Raw genomic sequence first — 19,931 nt, forward strand, 5'->3', positions numbered from 1 at the left:
ATATATATATATATATATATATATATATATTTATATATATATAATTCGGCTGATATTCGTTAACATCTCCAATGCCTATTGTAATATCTGTATATAGGGGTGTGGTTTTCCCCCTGATGACTCGATGCGCTCCGTCTCTGTCTGTCACTTAGGTCATGTATTTTGCCAGACCAGCAATCAACGACCTCATCCTAAATACTGTTTTATTTATTTTTTATTTTTGCATATAATAATCACAGCAATCATATTTGACCTATTTAAAATTGTTTGGTTAAATGTCTATATATGTAACAAAGTTTTGCGATTTAAAAAATCTACAATAAAAAACAGCCAATGGCTCGCTTGCAATACGCCACAGCCCACTGGGAGGACCGCAGCCCACCACTGCGCTGAATGCGAGCGTGCTTGACAAGAAAAGGAAACTGAAAGTTAGTGGAGGGCATACTGGTTCTTTTCAGTGAGTCGGATCAATCGGCTCAGCTCATCACTAAGATCCGACTCTTTCTGCTCCAGAACGGCTCTTCGTTGTCAGAAGTTAGCGATATTAACTGTAATGTAAATTTCAATAAATGCTTTCGCTGGACGAACTTCCAGAGGCATAAATCACAAGATAAGCAGACGGGCAAATGCAGACAAATCCATCGACAAGTCATCAACAAACAAAAGCAGGAATTACATAAAAAAAAAGGCTAAGAACAAAGCCAGATTCAAACCAACACAACAAAGCAGCGGTTTTGGGTATAACGGGGGCGGTGTGTTCCAAGATGGCATATGAGAGGGGTCAGGTACAGCGACATAGGCTCTTTTTGTTTGGTTTTACTTAATAATATTGATATAATAGAAAATACGGTTCCTCAGTGCGAGTCGGTTCAAGGAGTCGGCTCGTTCGCGAACGACACATCACTTCAAAGAGTGAAGGGCCGCTGCACAAAGGATGTGCGCGACTTTTCCGCTTCGTAGTGCCAGAGATAAACAGCGAATATGACCGAACATCGATTTTAGCGTTATCATCTCCTTTTCTCTAAATCAGACGAACCTATTAGTCCACACAGAACTGGAGGAAAAGGTAAGAAAGACTAAATTCCTACAGCTACATTCATTGTGTAAACGTTAGCCATGATGTCTTGTAGTGTTTAATGCACATGAATCATCAGTTTCGATCAGTAGTTTACCCAAGGCCGCAAAAACCGATAAGGAAGCTCAATCAAAGTGCAGTTTTCAAGTCAAATGCACGTCTTATTCACGTCTATTCTTGTTTTTTTTTTCTATTTCAAAACGTGGTTGTGTCTCTCATGTGTGTCTCTTTTCTGAACTATAAATAGCAGTTTTAATAGAGATAATTTCCTTTTAAAATAGAAAACAACTTTGGACTAAAGCTGTTATGTCGTATGCACCATAAAATAATTTCTGTAAAAAAGTAAAAAATAAAAAGAACTATTTAAAAAATAAGTCTTTAAATATGATAAAAAATTACAGCCATGCTTTGCCAACAGTGTGGATAGCAATTATATTTTATATAAAGAAGAAATTGGTATAAAAGCGAAAACATAACCAGAGAGGCGATTTGCAGAGTTTTTGATTTCTTATCAGGAGCTTATCCTTGTAAAATAAAACAAATAAATAAATACAAAACAGGCTAGAACATTTTGGCTGGTTAGTGTATTTAATCTGGAATTGAATTATAAAAAAAATGCAGAAGATTTACTTATTTATTAATTCATATGTTTATATTGAGAGTTCAACAAAAGATGTGATTCACTGATCATATGCAGATATTCTACAAAGAGGTTATATAAAATGTGGAAATGACCTCTTATTTTCCGTTACTAAACCATGTGCCACTAACATACTCAAGGGGATAAACAAAGCAAATGCTACTTGTGCTATTGCCTTCTTTGGTAAATATGAGCAGGAAACCCCTCACCCTCCTCTCCAACCCCCCACATCCCCCACCCCCCTGGCGCCCAAGTGTAGCTTCCTGTTTGAAACAGCAGTTTAGTGTTCTTGTGAAAATGCCACATTTCTTTTCCTCACATGCAAAATCAGAATTAATGCTTTACTTTAAATTTTCAATTCCTAAATAACTAGTATTTCTGCGGGACAATTTTACAATGAAAACAAAAAAATTAAAGTATTTTTGTCTCATGTATTTGTATTATGAATTTAATAGCCAGAAATGTAAAATGTAATTATACAGTATAAGACTGATAATCGAATAAACAGAACCATTTCAGATTTTCCTGTTACTTTCCCGCCAGATGAAGCTGAATGGCCAAGTCAGCAGATTTAGTGCTGATGGTTGATGCAACTGAGATCCTCCATACGCTTACTTTACTGAAATAATGGCGGATGAATATGGAAAAATGAAAGACTCTGAAATGAGTCTCCAGGAGGAGCACAGACAGAGCCTAAGGTAAGCAAGTAAAATACTGAAAACTTCTGTCCTTCTATTTAAACATTTTAATGTTTTACTAAATTACTTTTATAGTTAATAAGAACAACATCTTTGCTCTAACACATTTAACATATTACTGCACATAGAAATGCAATGCCCAACGACACATGCTCATAGAAGTGTCTCAGTAAGTGTCTGTGGGATATTAAAAGCTGGGATTGATACACTTAAAAATGAAAAGTAACTGGAAACTGATTTCACTACTTTTCTGTAGTTCTGAACTTGAGGAAACTAGTGTTCTTCTTAGTGTAGTCAAAAGTTCTCTTAACGCACCTTTTTAGTATGGTTTTACTCTATTTCCCCACTAGATGGGGCTCTTTTTCATCAGACAAACACTCCAGGCATTTTATCCTCTTGGGCTCTCAGTTATAGGTAGCAATGGCATTGCTGGAGTTCAGAATCACAACTTAATTTGTTTGTTTGTTATTTTATTATTTTAATTTTGAAAAGTAATCCAGTAACATGTAAAGCAATGGGCACCCCAACAAAGTCACCCCAACATCAGGAGCTTATGAGTTTAAACCCCACTGATCCCATGGCTGTCCACATCTGGAAGCCCAACAGGACAAAAATACTGAAATACTTTTGTGGGCTGAATAGAATTGTGTTTGACCCATGGGTTCTAGATGATGTATTTTCATGGTTGATTAGAAATGAAAATATCATTGTTTTTAAGGGTGGATTTGAGAATGAGTATTCAAACCATGAACATGCTGTTGAAATATTCAGTGGAGTCCATGATGGCATGCATCCAAGCAAAGTCTCCCGGTGTCTTTGGAACTTTTTTATGACCTGGTCATAGAAACCAGTTCCAGACTAAACCCACTTTCTGTTTAGTGAACTCCAGGCAGAGTTTTTTCTGGGAAGGCCTCCGGCTAGTTTGTTGACTTCTATGTTTCTTGTGATGGGAATAACTGCATTTTATTGGATTTCCAATATGCTTTTGTTTCTTATTTTTCAGTGGAACTGAGAAAAGGTCAAACTCCCCTGTGTCCAGCTGTGCATCCTTGAAGAGTGATAACTCAATGGCAGAACCTCTCACCTTTAAAGGGGGATCAGGCCATCAGGAAGGGTATTTCTTTCTTTTCTTGTTGCTCATCATAATCCCATCCACAGATGCATATTTACGGTCATCTCCTCAGAGAGGATTTGTTAGGACACATGTACAGTGCTCAAAAGAAGTCTTGGGACACCCTATGAAGGCTATTTATAACTTGCTTATTTAGTACATTCCAAGACATTTACTCATTCATATCATCAGAAAAGTTATACCAACCAGCAGTAATGACCAGGTTTGCGAGGTGAAACTGAACATTTATCTGTGATCTGTCTCACAGACATTTTCTCACAGAGGCAGTTTTTATGAAGATTCTGACATTCACCAATGTTTTCTTATTCAGGATTTGTTCTTGGCTAAGAACTGAATCTAGACACACTCAAGAGCACAAAGGTGTGAACAATTTTGTGCTTTAAGAACATGTCATAAATGTAGACTTTTTCTCTGGACGTTTCTCAAGAACAAATTTAAGAATAAACTTCGGAAGATATTGGTGAACGAGGCGCATTATTTTTTGACAGATTAAAGCCCTATAGGGACGGGATTAGTTTTACATGAGGAGGTGGGGTAATGTAATTATCACCGCCATTTCTCAGTTACTTCAGTCCTGTCCGAATGCGCCATATCAGTAATGTTTACCAACTGCACGCTCCTGTGCCAGTAAAGATTCCGGCACCTTTTACCTTCAGTAAAACAAACTGTAGAAATAACCCCAGGTTATATTAATCCCATGCGAATCGACATGTCAGTAAAAATGCTATTATATCCTGTGAAAAGCAGTTTCTTAAGTATGGAGGTTGGAAGAAGCGTTTACTTCTGTTCTCTGCAAAGCTGAAATTAGATTCTTATTTCCCAGCTTCTTCTTTGAATTTTACTGTTCCACCTTAAATTGTGCGATGGCAGTTATTATTACAAAGCCTGAAGTGCCAGAATGTAACTGCTGGACCATTTAAGGTGGAACTGGAAAATTCGAACAAGAAGCTGACGAATAAGAAGCTGACATCAGCCTCGTTCACTGTGGCTAAAATCAAGCCAGTATGTAACGGTGTGGTCCTCTCACCTGTACAACTCAGAACATGTAAAATTACAGAAAAAAATGTTCGATTTTATGTGCTGAAGCTGACTGTTGTGAATTCTCAAGCTAATGGAAATGCTAGTGATTCGTGCACACATACTACAGCGAGGTAAATGGTTAGGGTAAACAAAATAAAGGCTAAATTAATTGTTTTAACATCTTTTTTTTCCTTTTCTGTAATGAAGGTGGAGCATAACTTGAGTAGCCACTTCCATCTCTGTCATTTAGACAGAGATTTATTATCCTGTGTGGATCACTCATAAACATTACAGACGTCCTGGCATTAACCCACCTCCCTACTGCAAACTAATCCCATCCAAAGAGGGCTAAATCCAACTAAAAATGTTCATAGTTTTCTAACTTTATTTCTCAGAATATTAAAAAGATTTAGAGTCAGGCATGTTGGATATTGCATTGTAGTCCTGGTTTGAACATGTCGTGTATGCATTTGGATTATTTTCCCAACATTTGTTTTAAAGTAAAATGTGGGGGTTTTAGGTGAATGTTGTCTATTGTGCTATTGCTCAGTTGGATCCAAAGTATGAACTGAAAAGTCATAATATGTCAAAATACAGCTGAAATGATGTACTTTTCAATATGGTAAAGCACACTTTCCACTATACATGAACAATTGAAATAATTCTAGAAATAAATGATGATGGCAGTATCCCAAAATTACTTTTGAGCACTATTGTATTATGTATTTGCACTTATACAAAAGTGGAAAATGCTATGTTGTGCTGAATTTACTAACTAATAGTACAGCATTATATTATATGTTCAATATTTGGAACAACTGGTAGCAGTCTTTGCTCCCTGTGCGTGCGTTTACATACACTCAATAATCCGATCATAGCCAGATTTCTGCAGTCATCTGATTATTCAAAGGGTGATATAAACAGCTTACTCCGATTTCTTAGATCTAGAAATCCGATAAAGAGAGCTGGATTTTAGCTCAGTATGGCAAAACCACAAGGGTAAAAACCAAGCACTGAATACATTAACAATTCAAAAATAATTTTGAATTAAAACAAAAGGATTATATAAAACAATGGACTATATTAGCTGCAGGTAACTGATAAACCTCTTTAAATGTCCCCAGTGTACAGTGTTTTTTTTTCAAAACTGCCCATTTGCTTGAACTACACACCTGACTTTTTTTTGTGTGTGTGGTGCTGTCCCATAGATTGTTTTTGGGGAGGTGGGGGCACACGTCATGTTGCAGTGCATGCTGGGAACTGTAGTGCAGCTCATGGTGAAATGGGCTAATATTAATAGCAAGCTGAAATACTTTTGTGGGCTGAATAGAATTGTGTTTGACCCATGGGTTCTAGATGATGTATTTTCATGGTTGATTAGAAATGAAAATATCATTGTTTTTAAGGGTGGATTTGAGAATGAGTATTCAAACCATGAACATGCTGTTGAAATATTCAGTGGAGTCCATGATGGCATGCATCCAAGCAAAGTCTCCCGGTGTCTTTGGAACTTTTTATGACCTGGTCATAGAAACCAGTTCCAGACTAAACCCACTTTCTGTTTAGTGAACTCCAGGCAGAGTTTTTTCTGGGAAGGCCTCCGGCTAGTTTGTTGACTTCTATGTTTCTTGTGATGGGAATAACTGCATTTTATTGGATTTCCAATATGCTTTGTTTCTTATTTTTCAGTGGAACTGAGAAAAGGTCAAACTCCCCTGTGTCCAGCTGTGCATCCTTGAAGAGTGATAACTCAATGGCAGAACCTCTCACCTTTAAAGGGGGATCAGGCCATCAGGAAGGGTATTTCTTTCTTTTCTTGTTGCTCATCATAATCCCATCCACAGATGCATATTTACGGTCATCTCCTCAGAGAGGATTTGTTAGGACACATGTACAGTGCTCAAAAGAAGTCTTGGGACACCCTATGAAGGCTATTTATAACTTGCTTATTTAGTACATTCCAAGACATTTACTCATTCATATCATCAGAAAAGTTATACCAACCAGCAGTAATGACCAGGTTTGCGAGGTGAAACTGAACATTTATCTGTGATCTGTCTCACAGACATTTTCTCACAGAGGCAGTTTTTATGAAGATTCTGACATTCACCAATGTTTTCTTATTCAGGATTTGTTCTTGGCTAAGAACTGAATCTAGACACACTCAAGAGCACAAAGGTGTGAACAATTTTGTGCTTTAAGAACATGTCATAAATGTAGACTTTCTCTCTGGACGTTTCTCAAGAACAAATTTAAGAATAAACTTCGGAAGATATTGGTGAACGAGGCGCATTATTTTTTGACAGATTAAAGCCCTATAGGGACGGGATTAGTTTTACATGAGGAGGTGGGGTAATGTAATTATCACCGCCATTTCTCAGTTACTTCAGTCCTGTCCGAATGCGCCATATCAGTAATGTTTACCAACTGCACGCTCCTGTGCCAGTAAAGATTCGGCACCTTTTACCTTCAGTAAAACAAACTGTAGAAATAACCCCAGGTTATATTAATCCCATGCGAATCGACATGTCAGTAAAAATGCTATTATATCCTGTGAAAAGCAGTTTCTTAAGTATGGAGGTTGGAAGAAGCGTTTACTTCTGTTCTCTGCAAAGCTGAAATTAGATTCTTATTTCCCAGCTTCTTCTTTGAATTTTACTGTTCCACCTTAAATTGTGCGATGGCAGTTATTATTACAAAGCCTGAAGTGCCAGAATGTAACTGCTGGACCATTTAAGGTGGAACTGGAAAATTCGAACAAGAAGCTGACGAATAAGAAGCTGACATCAGCCTCGTTCACTGTGGCTAAAATCAAGCCAATATGTAACGGTGTGGTCCTCTCACCTGTACAACTCAGAACATGTAAAATTACAGAAAAAAATGTTCGATTTTATGTGCTGAAGCTGACTGTTGTGAATTCTCAAGCTAATGGAAATGCTAGTGATTCGTGCACACATACTACAGCGAGGTAAATGGTTAGGGTAAACAAAATAAAGGCTAAATTAATTGTTTTAACATCTTTTTTTTTCCTTTTCTGTAATGAAGGTGGAGCATAACTTGAGTAGCCACTTCCATCTCTGTCATTTAGACAGAGATTTATTATCCTGTGTGGATCACTCATAAACATTACAGACGTCCTGGCATTAACCCACCTCCCTACTGCAAACTAATCCCATCCAAAGAGGGCTAAATCCAACTAAAAATGTTCATAGTTTTCTAACTTTATTTCTCAGAATATTAAAAAGATTTAGAGTCAGGCATGTTGGATATTGCATTGTAGTCCTGGTTTGAACATGTCGTGTATGCATTTGGATTATTTTCCCAACATTTGTTTTAAAGTAAAATGTGGGGGTTTTAGGTGAATGTTGTCTATTGTGCTATTGCTCAGTTGGATCCAAAGTATGAACTGAAAAGTCATAATATGTCAAAATACAGCTGAAATGATGTACTTTTCAATATGGTAAAGCACACTTTCCACTATACATGAACAATTGAAATAATTCTAGAAATAAATGATGATGGCAGTATCCCAAAATTACTTTTGAGCACTATTGTATTATGTATTTGCACTTATACAAAAGTGGAAAATGCTATGTTGTGCTGAATTTACTAACTAATAGTACAGCATTATATTATATGTTCAATATTTGGAACAACTGGTAGCAGTCTTTGCTCCCTGTGCGTGCGTTTACATACACTCAATAATCCGATCATAGCCAGATTTCTGCAGTCATCTGATTATTCAAAGGGTGATATAAACAGCTTACTCCGATTTCTTAGATCTAGAAATCCGATAAAGAGAGCTGGATTTTAGCTCAGTATGGCAAAACCACAAGGGTAAAAACCAAGCACTGAATACATTAACAATTCAAAAATAATTTTGAATTAAAACAAAAGGATTATATAAAACAATGGACTATATTAGCTGCAGGTAACTGTTAAACCTCTTTAAATGTCCCCAGTGTACAGTGTTTTTTTTCAAAACTGCCCATTTGCTTGAACTACACACCTGACTTTTTTTTGTGTGTGTGGTGCTGTCCCATAGATTGTTTTTGGGGAGGTGGGGGCACACGTCATGTTGCAGTGCATGCTGGGAACTGTAGTGCAGCTCATGGTGAAATGGGCTAATATTAATAGCAAGCTGAAATACTTTTGTGGGCTGAATAGAATTGTGTTTGACCCATGGGTTCTAGATGATGTATTTTCATGGTTGATTAGAAATGAAAATATCATTGTTTTTAAGGGTGGATTTGAGAATGAGTATTCAAACCATGAACATGCTGTTGAAATATTCAGTGGAGTCCATGATGGCATGCATCCAAGCAAAGTCTCCCGGTGTCTTTGGAACTTTTTTATGACCTGGTCATAGAAACCAGTTCCAGACTAAACCCACTTTCTGTTTAGTGAACTCCAGGCAGAGTTTTTTCTGGGAAGGCCTCCGGCTAGTTTGTTGACTTCTATGTTTCTTGTGATGGGAATAACTGCATTTTATTGGATTTCCAATATGCTTTTGTTTCTTATTTTTCAGTGGAACTGAGAAAAGGTCAAAGTCCCCTGTGTCCAGCGGTGTGTCCCTGAAGAGTGATAACTCAATGGCAGAACCTCTCACCTTCAAAGTGGGATCAGCCCCTCAGGAAAGGTATTCCTTTCTTTTCTTATTGCTCATCATAATCCCATCCACACATGCATGTTTTACAGTCTTCACCCCAGAGAGAATTTGTTAGAACAATATTATGTGTCTGCAAATATACAAATATAGAAAGTTATCGGTAACGCTTTACATTAAGGATCGCTAATCAATCATTAAATATATAATAATCAACTATTAGTTTCACATTATTTAGTTATTAGTTAACTCTTCATTAAGCATTAGCTATTACTTAGTAATTGATTAAGCTCTTATCAATTAGTAATTAAGTACACTGTTAGTTGATAAGTTAGTTTGTCGTTAGTTTGTGGCTTACTTACTCATTATTTGTGTACTAACTGCTGCTTATTACATTGTTAATTAACTAATAAGTATTTTTCTTCATATAAAGAAGTAACGTGATAACTTACTAGCACTTATGTGTTAATCCTGCTAATTATCTGTTAATTAACTTTCCATCACCTCCATATATTCAGTTACTTCACTTTTCTCACTTTGGTTCTTGTTCATTAAAGATGCTTATGGTCACATCTGACCGTAAGATGAGTGCACACAAATTCATGGACGTTTTTTTTATTCATCACATTCATCTTTGCATATCTGTACTCATATCTGGTAGGAGTGCATGTAAATTTGGGCATAAATGCTGGATATGTGGCTAATTAACCAAAACTATTATCAACATAATCTGTAATAACAAAAATAAGAACAACAATAGAAAATATCAATAATACTAATTTGTGTGCATGACAGTCCAGTACAAAAGTGGATGTACTTACTTTACATGCACATTGATATAAACAAGTGCTGCAACTATTTCATGTTCCATTTAAAGACACATTACACTGTGCTTTTGTTTCATACTACTGACTCACAAACACAGCTTCGGTCATACACTGCAATAATACAGCGTTTATTTTAGGGAATTAACTACACTAAACAATCACTCTACTATGTTAACAACACTGAGTATTTTGTTTTATTTCACATTTTATTTTTTCCAGTTGTTTTCATTTTAATACTATTAAGTTTGGTCAGGAGTGCAGGGGAGGAGTGCACTCACTGCTGGACATCAAACCACCCATCAATCCACCCACGCGCACAGCCATTAGCTTTCATGCCAAACACTGCCGTTTTATTGGCTGGCTACTGAAACATCTGCATGAATTAGTGTGTGCTTCATGTAAGTGATATGTAAATGAGGTGCTGGTAGGCTGGTTTCATGCACTGAAGCTGACTTATCATTTATGCTCAAATCTCCACTTGTTTCCACATTGTACAAAATTGTTATGAATCAGACGCAGAGCAGTTCATACCTTATAAAAGGCAAAAAAAAAACGTGTTCTTTTTTTATGTAACTTTAAAAACATCCACCTTTCATTGCTCAGTCAAAAACGAGAATCCTAGCTGAAAAAAAACATCTGAAAAAGTTGCTTCATGTTAGCCAGGCTAGTTTGGTTAGCAGTAGCTTCTAGCCAGTATAGCTAGCTTAATATAGACAAAGTCTATAACATTCATGCTACATATAAAAGCTCTTCTTTCTTTTGAAAAAAGAATATTACTGACGTCGCTGGCATGTTGTACAAAGACACAGAGGCTGCTTGATGTGAAGCAGCTGCAGCAGAACTGCAGTAAATCAACCTACAGCATCTCAGCTCTGTTTACAGTTAAATCAGCGCCTCCGGCCACTTCTTACTCTCACTGTCACAGCCGTGCAGGAACACTAAAATACAGCTGCTGTAGCTCAGTGTTTGAGTGTTACAGTTCACTACTAAACATTCTGACATCGCGTCTGCAGTAGCTATATGGAGAGGAAGTGAGTTTTACCCTGCTAATGCTTAAACCGGAAGTAATCACGAATCTTGTGAAAAGGGCCCATTAATCATCAAAGTTACGTAAAAAAAAAAGAACACGTTTTTTGCCTTTTATAAGGTATGAACTGCTCTGCGTCTGATTCATAACAACTTTGTACGATGTGGAAACAAGTGGAGATTTGAGTATAAATGATAAATCAGCTTCAGTGCATGAAACCAGCCTACCAGCACCTCATTTACATATCACTTACATGAAGCACACACTAATTCATGCAGATGTTTCAGTAGCCAGCCAATAAAACGGCAGTGTTTGGCATGAAAGCTAATGGCCGTGCTCATGGGTGGAGTTTGATGTCCAGCAGTGAGTGCACTCCTCCCCTGCTGACCAAACTTAATAGTATTAAAATGACAACAACTGGAAAAAATAAAACGTGAAATAAAACAAAATACTCAGTGTTGTTAACATAGTAGAGTGATTGTTTAGTGTAATTAATTCCCTAAAATAAACGCTGTATTATTGCAGTGTATGGCACAAGCTGTGTTTGTGAGTCAGTAGTATGAAACAAAAACACAGTGTATTGTGTCTTTAAATGGAACATGAAATAGTTGCAGCACTTGTTTATATCAATGTGCATGTAAAGTAAGTACATTCACTTTTGTACTGGACTGTCGTGCACACAAATTAGTATTATTGAAATTTTCTATTGTTGTTCTTATTTTTGTTATTACAGATTATGTTGATAATAGTTTTGGTTAATTAGCCACATATCCAGCATTTATGCCCAAATTTACATGCACTCCTACCAGATATGAGTACAGATATGCAAAGATGAATGTGATGAATAACAAATCTGTCCATGAATTTGTGTGCGCTCATCTTACCGCCAGATGTGACCATAAGCATCTTTAATGAACCAAAGTGAGAAAAGTGAAGCAACTGAATATATGGAGGTGATGGAAAGTTAATTAACAGATAATTAGCGGGATTAACACATAAGTGCTAGTAAGTTATTACGTTACTTCTTTATATGAAGAAAAATACATTAGTTAATTAACAACAGCAATTAGCACACAGATAATGAGTAAGTAAGACATACACTAACGACAAACTAACTTATCAACTAACAGTGTACTTAATTACTAATTGATAAGTGCTTAATCAATTACTAAGTAATAGCTAATGCTTAATGAAGAGTTAACTAATAACTAAATAATGTGAAACTAATAGTTGATTATTATATATTTAATGATTGATTAGCGACCCTTAATGTAAAGTGTTACCAAGTTATCTCTATCTAAGAGTTAACATCTCTTCTTGGAAAGCTTTCCAAAAGATTGTGGAGCAAGTTTGTGGGAATCTCTACCCTTTACTGAAATTATGCATTTTCTGTCATCCGCCAAACCCATATTTGTCCATTAGACTGCCAGATATTGAAGTTTGATTCATCACTCCAGAGAACACATTTCCACTGCTCCGGAGTCTAAATGCTTACACCATTCCGGTGCTTGGCATTACACATAGTGATATTAGGTTTGTGTGCAGCTGCTCAGCCATATATCATGAAGCACCCAGCGCACAGCTCTTGAGCTGATGTTGCTTCCAGAGGCAGTTTGGAACTCGGTAGTTAGTGATGCAACAGGGGATAGGCGACTTTGACACTATACATGCTTTAAACTCTCTGTGAGTTTATGTGGTCTGCTGCTACATGGCTGAGCTGCTGTTGCTGCTAGAGGCTTCCATTTCACAATAATAGCACCCACAGTTGACAGGGGCACATCTAGCAATGCAGAAATTTCACGATCTGACTTGTGGCTCTCATCTATTGCTCTTTATTTAGTTTTAATTTAATCTTATTTAGTTGCTGTTATTGGCTTAACTCATATACAATACATTGGAAAAAGGCTAATGTTACATTGTGTCATGTTACAATGTCATTACCCAGTCAGCCTCTAATTTTTATTGTTCGATATTTTTTCATTTTTACACTGAGTTGGGACCCGTGTTTTGTAGTTAAGCTCTTAACTATCTTTGTTAGCATAATAATTGTAGACAGTAATTATTAAACAGTGTTATGGGTTCGGAAGGCATCTTGCATGGGAATAACCACATTTTATTAGACAAAATGTCCAATGGATTTTTCTGTTTGATTTTAGTGAAACTGAGAAAAGGTCAAATTCTCCTGTATCCAGCCATGTGTCCCTGAACAGTGATCACTCAAAGACAGAACCTCTCACCTTCAAAGTGGGATCAGCCCCTCAGGAAAGGTATTCCTTTCTTGTCTCAGTGCTCATCATGATCCCATCCACAGATGCATGTCTTACAGTCCAACAGAGAAAATGTGAAAGACCACATATTATATTATACACCTGAACGTCACACCGAAACCATGGGCATTAATATGTAGTTGCCCCTTCTATAGCTATAAAAGCCTCTACTCTTCTGGAAAGGACTTAAACAAGATATTGTAGCGTTTGATAATTTGTCCCCATTCAGTCAAAGGAGCATTTGTGGGTCAGTAACTGATGTTGGACGAGAGGGCCTGGCTCACAGTCAACATTCCAGTTGATCCCAAAGTGGGGCTGATGTAAGTCCTCTGTGCGAGCCACTGGAGTTCAAACTCACCAAACCATGTCTTTATGGAGCTGCTTTGTGCACTGGGGCTCAGTCATGCTGAAACAGGAAAGGGCCTTCCCCAAACTGTTGCCACAAAGTTGGAAGCATATACTTACCTATAATGTCTTTGTATGCTGTAACATTGACATCACTCTTCACTGAAACTAAAGAGCTGAGTCCAAACCCTGAAAACAGCCCTAGACTATTATCCCTCCCCCACCAAACTTTGTGTGCTTTACACCACTCCAGCTGATGCTTGGCAGTGTGCATACTGATTTTAGGCTTGTGTACAGCTGCTCAGCCATAGAAACCCATTTCATGAAGTGCCCGGTGCCTAGTTGCTAATATTGTGCTAATATTGCTTCCAGAAGCAGTTTGGAACACTATAGTGAGTGATGTAACAGAGGATATGTGATGTTTACACTGTACATGCTTTAGCATTCAGTGGCCCCTCTCTTTAAATTTGTGTGGTCTACTGCTACTTGGCTGAGCTGCTAGGTGCTTCCATTTCACATTAATAACACTCACAGTTGACCGGGGCAGATCTAGAGCAGAAATTGCACAAATTGACCAGTCTCAACTGTAAATGAACAAACAATCTCAGACTTATCTTGGTCTTGACAACATTTTGACTAGGTCTTATTTCTGTTTTAGGAAAAGGTGGACTTACAAATCATCCTTGAGAACAGCCAAGGTTAATTCCTCCATCTGAGATATTAGGAAAGTGAAATTTTTACTATCATTATTGAACATCAACTATGCCTTCAAATGGAGGAAATAGTCCAGTGGTCTTGACTACGACACACTATGACTTGCTGTGAGCTATAAAATAAACAGAACTATGAGCATGGGCACCGCTATGGGCAGCCATTTCAGACAACACAGAAATACAGAAAAATATTGGATCAGATTCCACCATGTTTAAGACTGTCACTGACGCAAATAAATGATTCTAGATCAGCACTCCTACTCCTGAGGTTTATGAATACAGGCTCTGTTGTCTAAAGTGGCAGTCCACACCATTCAACCACACAGTGGAAATTTGTTCATTTTTACAGTATGTTTTATAAGTCATACTATGCCCTAAACCACGTCGACATGTCTGTCTGATCTTATGTAGACCTGGATGCGGTTTGAGCAGGTTGAAAGTAGATGAAAAAGTTTTGTTGATGTATTTTTACAGAAGTTATTTGAGCTATTTGGGTGACTACTGAGTTTTGTGTGTTTTTATTGTACACAATTTCTGACACACCTTTCTGTCTTATTTTAGTGGAACTGAGAAAAGATCAAACTCCCCTGTATCCAGCTTTTATAAGAGTGGCCACTCAGTGGCAGAACCTCTCACATTCAAAGAGGGATCAGCTCCTCAGGAAAGGTATTCCTTTCTTTCCTTCTTGCTCATCCTTATCCTGTCCAAATCTGTCTCCTCAGATTTTTGTGGACACATGTAAGTAAGCACATATTTCTAAGCAAATTTGTGTTGAATGAACAATTCATATTAAAGCACTGAATAGACGTTTCTCCCACATGATCTCAGGGAATTTTTAACTACCGCAGCCCTTCTTTTGCCTGTTGGATGTCAGAATCCAGATTTTTGTAAGGTTGCTTTGGTTACAGAGTAAATTGAGTGGTGTGTGTAAGCAGATGATTAATTATAATAATAAACCATGTAATGCTTTCAGATGACACAGTATCTTGCAGTGGGAATAATTGCATTTTATTGGATACAATTTATGGCATCTTTTCTTTCACACTTTTCATTGTAGACCTGAGGAAAGGTCAATCTCCCCTATATCCAGTTTGTCTATGAAGAGTGACCAGTCAATGGATGAAATTCTTACCTTCACAGAGGGATCGGCCCCTCAAGAAAGGTATTCCAAACTGAGAATTCAGTGCAGTGCTACATTCAGTGCAGAGCATGATATTATTATTATTATTATTATTATTATTATTATTATTAGTAGTAGTAGTAGTACTATGCTGTCTTTTTCTACAAATGGGATATTTTTTGAAATGTACAAAGTAACTTTTTCACTTAATCAGACTTGTAAATTTTAGCTCAACTCCTTTTAAGGCAGAGTTTAGAAATAGAAGAGAAATTTATGATTTCTATGATAGTGATCACGTACAAAAAGACCAAAAGTACCAAAAGTAGGAAATCAAACCAATTAGTTAAATGATAGAGAAAAAAAAAACATTTTCAGCAGGAAGAAAAAAATGTTACCCACAGAAAAACATATATGGAAAGGCAACAACAAGGGAAAGAAAAAGAGAAAGAGAGATTATGGGGTTGTGAGGGAACCCTCAGGTCTCTCCCCAGTAGCACTCTGACAACGCAAGTTACTGAATCAAATCAGTCATTATGGTGATGGTGGCCAAGTCCCAGGGACCACAGTCTAAATTATTTTTAAAAATTGGCATACTAAATTTTGTGTTATATTAAAATTTCCTGCAAAGTGTGAATAAAAAAACAAGATTATAATAAAACAAGGATTAAAAATATGTATGAGAACTGTCTGGACAAGGCCTAAAAGTCTGATGAGTGTGCATGATTGACAGCCCTCAGTCCAACACACAAGCTTCTAATCTTTTTCCATGCCAAGGAGAGAGCCAGGAGACTGCAGTGATAAAATCTTTATTAGAGAGCATGCTGTGCTTCAGTCTGCAGTAGCCCAGTCTGGCAACAGCTCTAGTATACAGTCTTTTATACTGTATTTCCTCTGCAGCTAATGATACATTTGCTAAGGATCATGTCAGGACAACAGACATTCTGTGATAAACACACATAAGTAGCTGTTTGTGAAGTTACTAAGAATGATAGACATTCCATTGTAGGAAGCATCTACAATCAATAGTTGAGGTAGACATAAGATAGCCATGTGATCATCGGTAGCTCAATTTAAATGAGTGATAAATGTAAAGGAAATACCTAAAACTGGTCTGGTTTCTGGAATAGTGTGGTCTCTGGAAAGGTCTCAAATAATCCACAGTGTCACTTTAACCAAGATTCATGGATTTCAAGCAGTGCTGACATGTCTTCTTGGATGGAGAAAAACAAAGGAACATAGACAAAATTGACACAAGATTCCACAGTCCTCATAGACATACAGAAACCCTCAGGGCCAGATGTACATACGAGCGTAGGTGCAGCTTTGATATACTCCTGAGACAAAAAAGAAAATGAAAGTTCAGTGACAAAGAGATCATGCTCATCAGTTATGCATGCTCCTATGAGTGCTTTCATTTTTGGCGACTGACTGAACAAAGAAACACAATAAGCTGAAGTGATTTCCTCTCTCTCCCTTTCTTAGTAACACTGATCCCTCTGTATCCAGTCAAGAGCCCATGAGGAAGAAGCAGGCAAAAAATATCACTGTCCATTTCACAAAAAATCCAATCTCCTGGAAAAGGTATTCCAGGTTTTGGTGTTATAAGATATAGAAATATGTTATAAGTGAAGTGGCAAAAACACACACGTCATCTAAACCACTTATCCATCTGGGTCACGGGGGGAGCTGGAGCCTATTCCAGCTATCATTGGGCAGAAGGCAGGATACACCCTGTACGGGTCTATTGCAGGGCAGACAGACAGACACATACATGCACACACACACATTCACTTTAGCATGTCTAATTGGCCTGACTGCATGTCCTTGGACTGTGGGAGGAAACCCACACAGACACAGGGAGAACATGCAAACTCTACACAGAAAGGACCCTGGTCGCCTGGCTGAGAATCAAATCCAGGTGCTTCTTGCTGCACCACCGTGCTGCCCATGTGGTCAAAACAAAGAATAATAAAATGTCCTTGGCATGGACACTTTCATCAGCCCAGAGTGCAAGCAGGCTCTTGGTTTGGTGATAACTTCAGCCTCCATCTTTCATTTTTTTTATTATTTATCCTCTCTCCTGCTGCTAGTCGGTGCTCAGCAGACACATTTCCCCTCACGTATTTGTATTTCGATAACGAAAAAGCATACCATTTACACTTGTTCAATGTGTTAAATGTAGTGCCGATCTATCTCTGACCACCTCCGAAGTGCTGTGAACAGTTCGGACTTGCTGAGTTTCTATAGAGAGCAGCATTTCACATCAAACCACTCTGAATGAGTTACAGGCCATCAACTGTAACTCCTCCCCTCACTTTATTGACTTTATGCCCCAAAGTAGCCAGATCACAGCCAACAAAAACACAGCAACTTTTTTCTCTTACTCAGAATCCCCCAGGTACATTTTTGACTATCTGGAGCTTCAGATTCAAAGTACCTTTAAGGGAACCTTTAGCTTGCTGCTAAAAATCCTGAAAGCTGGACCGAGTTAAAGGTTGACAGTGTAACAGTTGCTAAGCAGGGACTATAAAAGAAAATGAAGCGGACGTTCAGGAAATACATGGAGAGAGTCAGGATTAAGAAACATGTCAATGAGAAGGAAATTGTTCATTTTTTGGCTGTGCTGTTAGTAATTTTAAAAAGTTTTTAAGTTACCAATTTTTAAGGCACCATAGAGAAATATAAGACCAGATGAAATCCAAAAGCAATCAGATTAGACTATGTTTTTTGAGTAATCTGAAATATTACATTACTGATTACATGTTTAATGATGTAATTTGTAATTAAAAAGTACCAGCGCTGCTGTGAAATCAATTAGGCTGTTCAGTTCAAACAACATAACATTGTTTAAGAAATTATGCAATTCATGTTTAATGCTGTAATGCTTTTCCCTTTTGCTTTTTAGAAAGAATTCAGAGTCACCTGGACATATAAAGCTGTCACCTACTGAGCGAAGGTATGAAGAGGCTCCTGTTTAATTTTATTTGTCTAACTTTATTTGTTGATTAAAAGAGGCTGAAGAGATTTATTATGATTGCAGGGAACAAAAAGGGTTACCCAACACTGCATACAAAAAGTACCAACACTCTTATGGAATCAATCAGACTGTTTAATTCAAACAATGTGATATTGTTTTTAAGAAACTATGCAGTTCATGTTTAATGCTGTAATGCTTTTCCCTTTTGCTCTTTAGACAGAATTCAGAGTCACCCGGACGGTCAACCACTGAGGGAAGGTATGAAGATATTTCCTAATGATCTCCTGTTTAATTTTATTTGTTTATCAAAAGAGGCTGAAGAGATTTATTATGATTGCAGGGACCATAAGGGGTCAGAGTCTACTGTGAAAAATCGCAAGCTTCAAAAGAAGCGTACAGACTTTCTCTACAACATCTTCAATGTAAGTCTTTTTGATAAGTAATATATGCCTTGCATTGATTTTAACCACTAGAAGCTTCTATATTTGTGGGAAAAGAAATGTGAAAAAACTCATTATACCACAGTTAGTTCCGAACTCACAGCATGATCAGCTGAGTGGCATTCTTTGAGTCCCAGTATCTCCCAATAATGGCACTCCAACAGAATCTCTTTAAGTATCACTCCACCTTTTTGGCTGTAATGAAGCAATGACAACCAGTTGTTAAAAAAAGCAACAGTCACTACTTTATTACAAGCAGAAAGTAAACAACAAAACCAAAACTCTCCCATTGTGATCAACCAAGCTGAGTGGCAGAGCTCTGGATGTTGATGCCGAATTTCTATTTTTGATGCTGTGGTTAAGTCAGCTGCCTTTCATCAAAACACAGTTAAACTAGCTAGCTAGGACTAAACTAGGAGAAAAGCAAGCTTATATAAACCCATGTCTAATATTATTCAGGACATTGCTAGCTTTTAGTTCCAGTTAGTAGTACTATGTTTTTAATCTGCTCTGAGCTGCTAATACTGCTTTTAAATGTGTTATACAAAGATAAAATGCGTAGCTAGTTCTTTTAAGCTATTTCCTGGTAAGTCTGTAGTTTGTTTACATTTTGTTTTGACCAAAAAAGACTTGTTGTTTCCTTCCAGACATCCTGAAGGTTTTACATTGCTGTACTTCATGTAGTAGCATTTATATGCAGTAGGGATAGATCGGAGCTGTTTTTCTTTGCGGAGTTTAATAGAAAACCTAATAATAAACGTCAGTATTGAGACTGTAGTATCATCAGTAATCACGGTAGTGTGGCACTTCGCCTTCTTTGAATTTTTATTATCCTCACTTCAGTAAACCCATTATCTAGCCGTAATTGTGGACACACATACATTCAACATACGTTTCACAACATCAACACATCAACACACTGCATGCTTTTATACATGCCATTTCATCTCCTAAATGCTGTTACTCAGTAGACAAAGAAGTATAGTGACTATTAGGAAGGAACTATCTCTGTACTTCCAGACATTCACAAGTACAAGTTTAAGT

At 37.3% G+C, this 19,931-nt stretch overlaps 1 protein-coding gene across 2 annotated transcripts in view; it reads left to right on the plus strand.

The window, feature by feature from the left end:
- Positions 1-920: 920 nt before the first annotated feature.
- Positions 921-19,931, plus strand: part of LOC118803934 (protein NLRC5-like) — a 61,205-nt gene continuing 42,194 nt past the window's right edge. For both annotated transcript variants that reach the window (XM_036564486.1, XM_036564488.1), the window contains exons 1-12: positions 921-1,066; positions 2,259-2,413; positions 3,417-3,527; positions 6,255-6,365; positions 9,094-9,204; positions 13,182-13,292; positions 14,912-15,016; positions 15,408-15,512; positions 16,953-17,051; positions 18,376-18,426; positions 18,664-18,705; positions 18,788-18,869. In XM_036564486.1, coding sequence (XP_036420379.1) covers positions 2,343-2,413; positions 3,417-3,527; positions 6,255-6,365; positions 9,094-9,204; positions 13,182-13,292; positions 14,912-15,016; positions 15,408-15,512; positions 16,953-17,051; positions 18,376-18,426; positions 18,664-18,705; positions 18,788-18,869 — 999 coding nt within the window. In that variant the 5' untranslated portion in view covers positions 921-1,066; positions 2,259-2,342. The remainder of the gene's footprint in view (positions 1,067-2,258; positions 2,414-3,416; positions 3,528-6,254; positions 6,366-9,093; positions 9,205-13,181; positions 13,293-14,911; positions 15,017-15,407; positions 15,513-16,952; positions 17,052-18,375; positions 18,427-18,663; positions 18,706-18,787; positions 18,870-19,931) is intronic.

The sequence above is a fragment of the Colossoma macropomum genome, unplaced genomic scaffold (assembly GCF_904425465.1).
Source record: "Colossoma macropomum unplaced genomic scaffold, Colossoma_macropomum, whole genome shotgun sequence".
Lineage (NCBI taxonomy): Eukaryota > Metazoa > Chordata > Actinopteri > Characiformes > Serrasalmidae > Colossoma > Colossoma macropomum.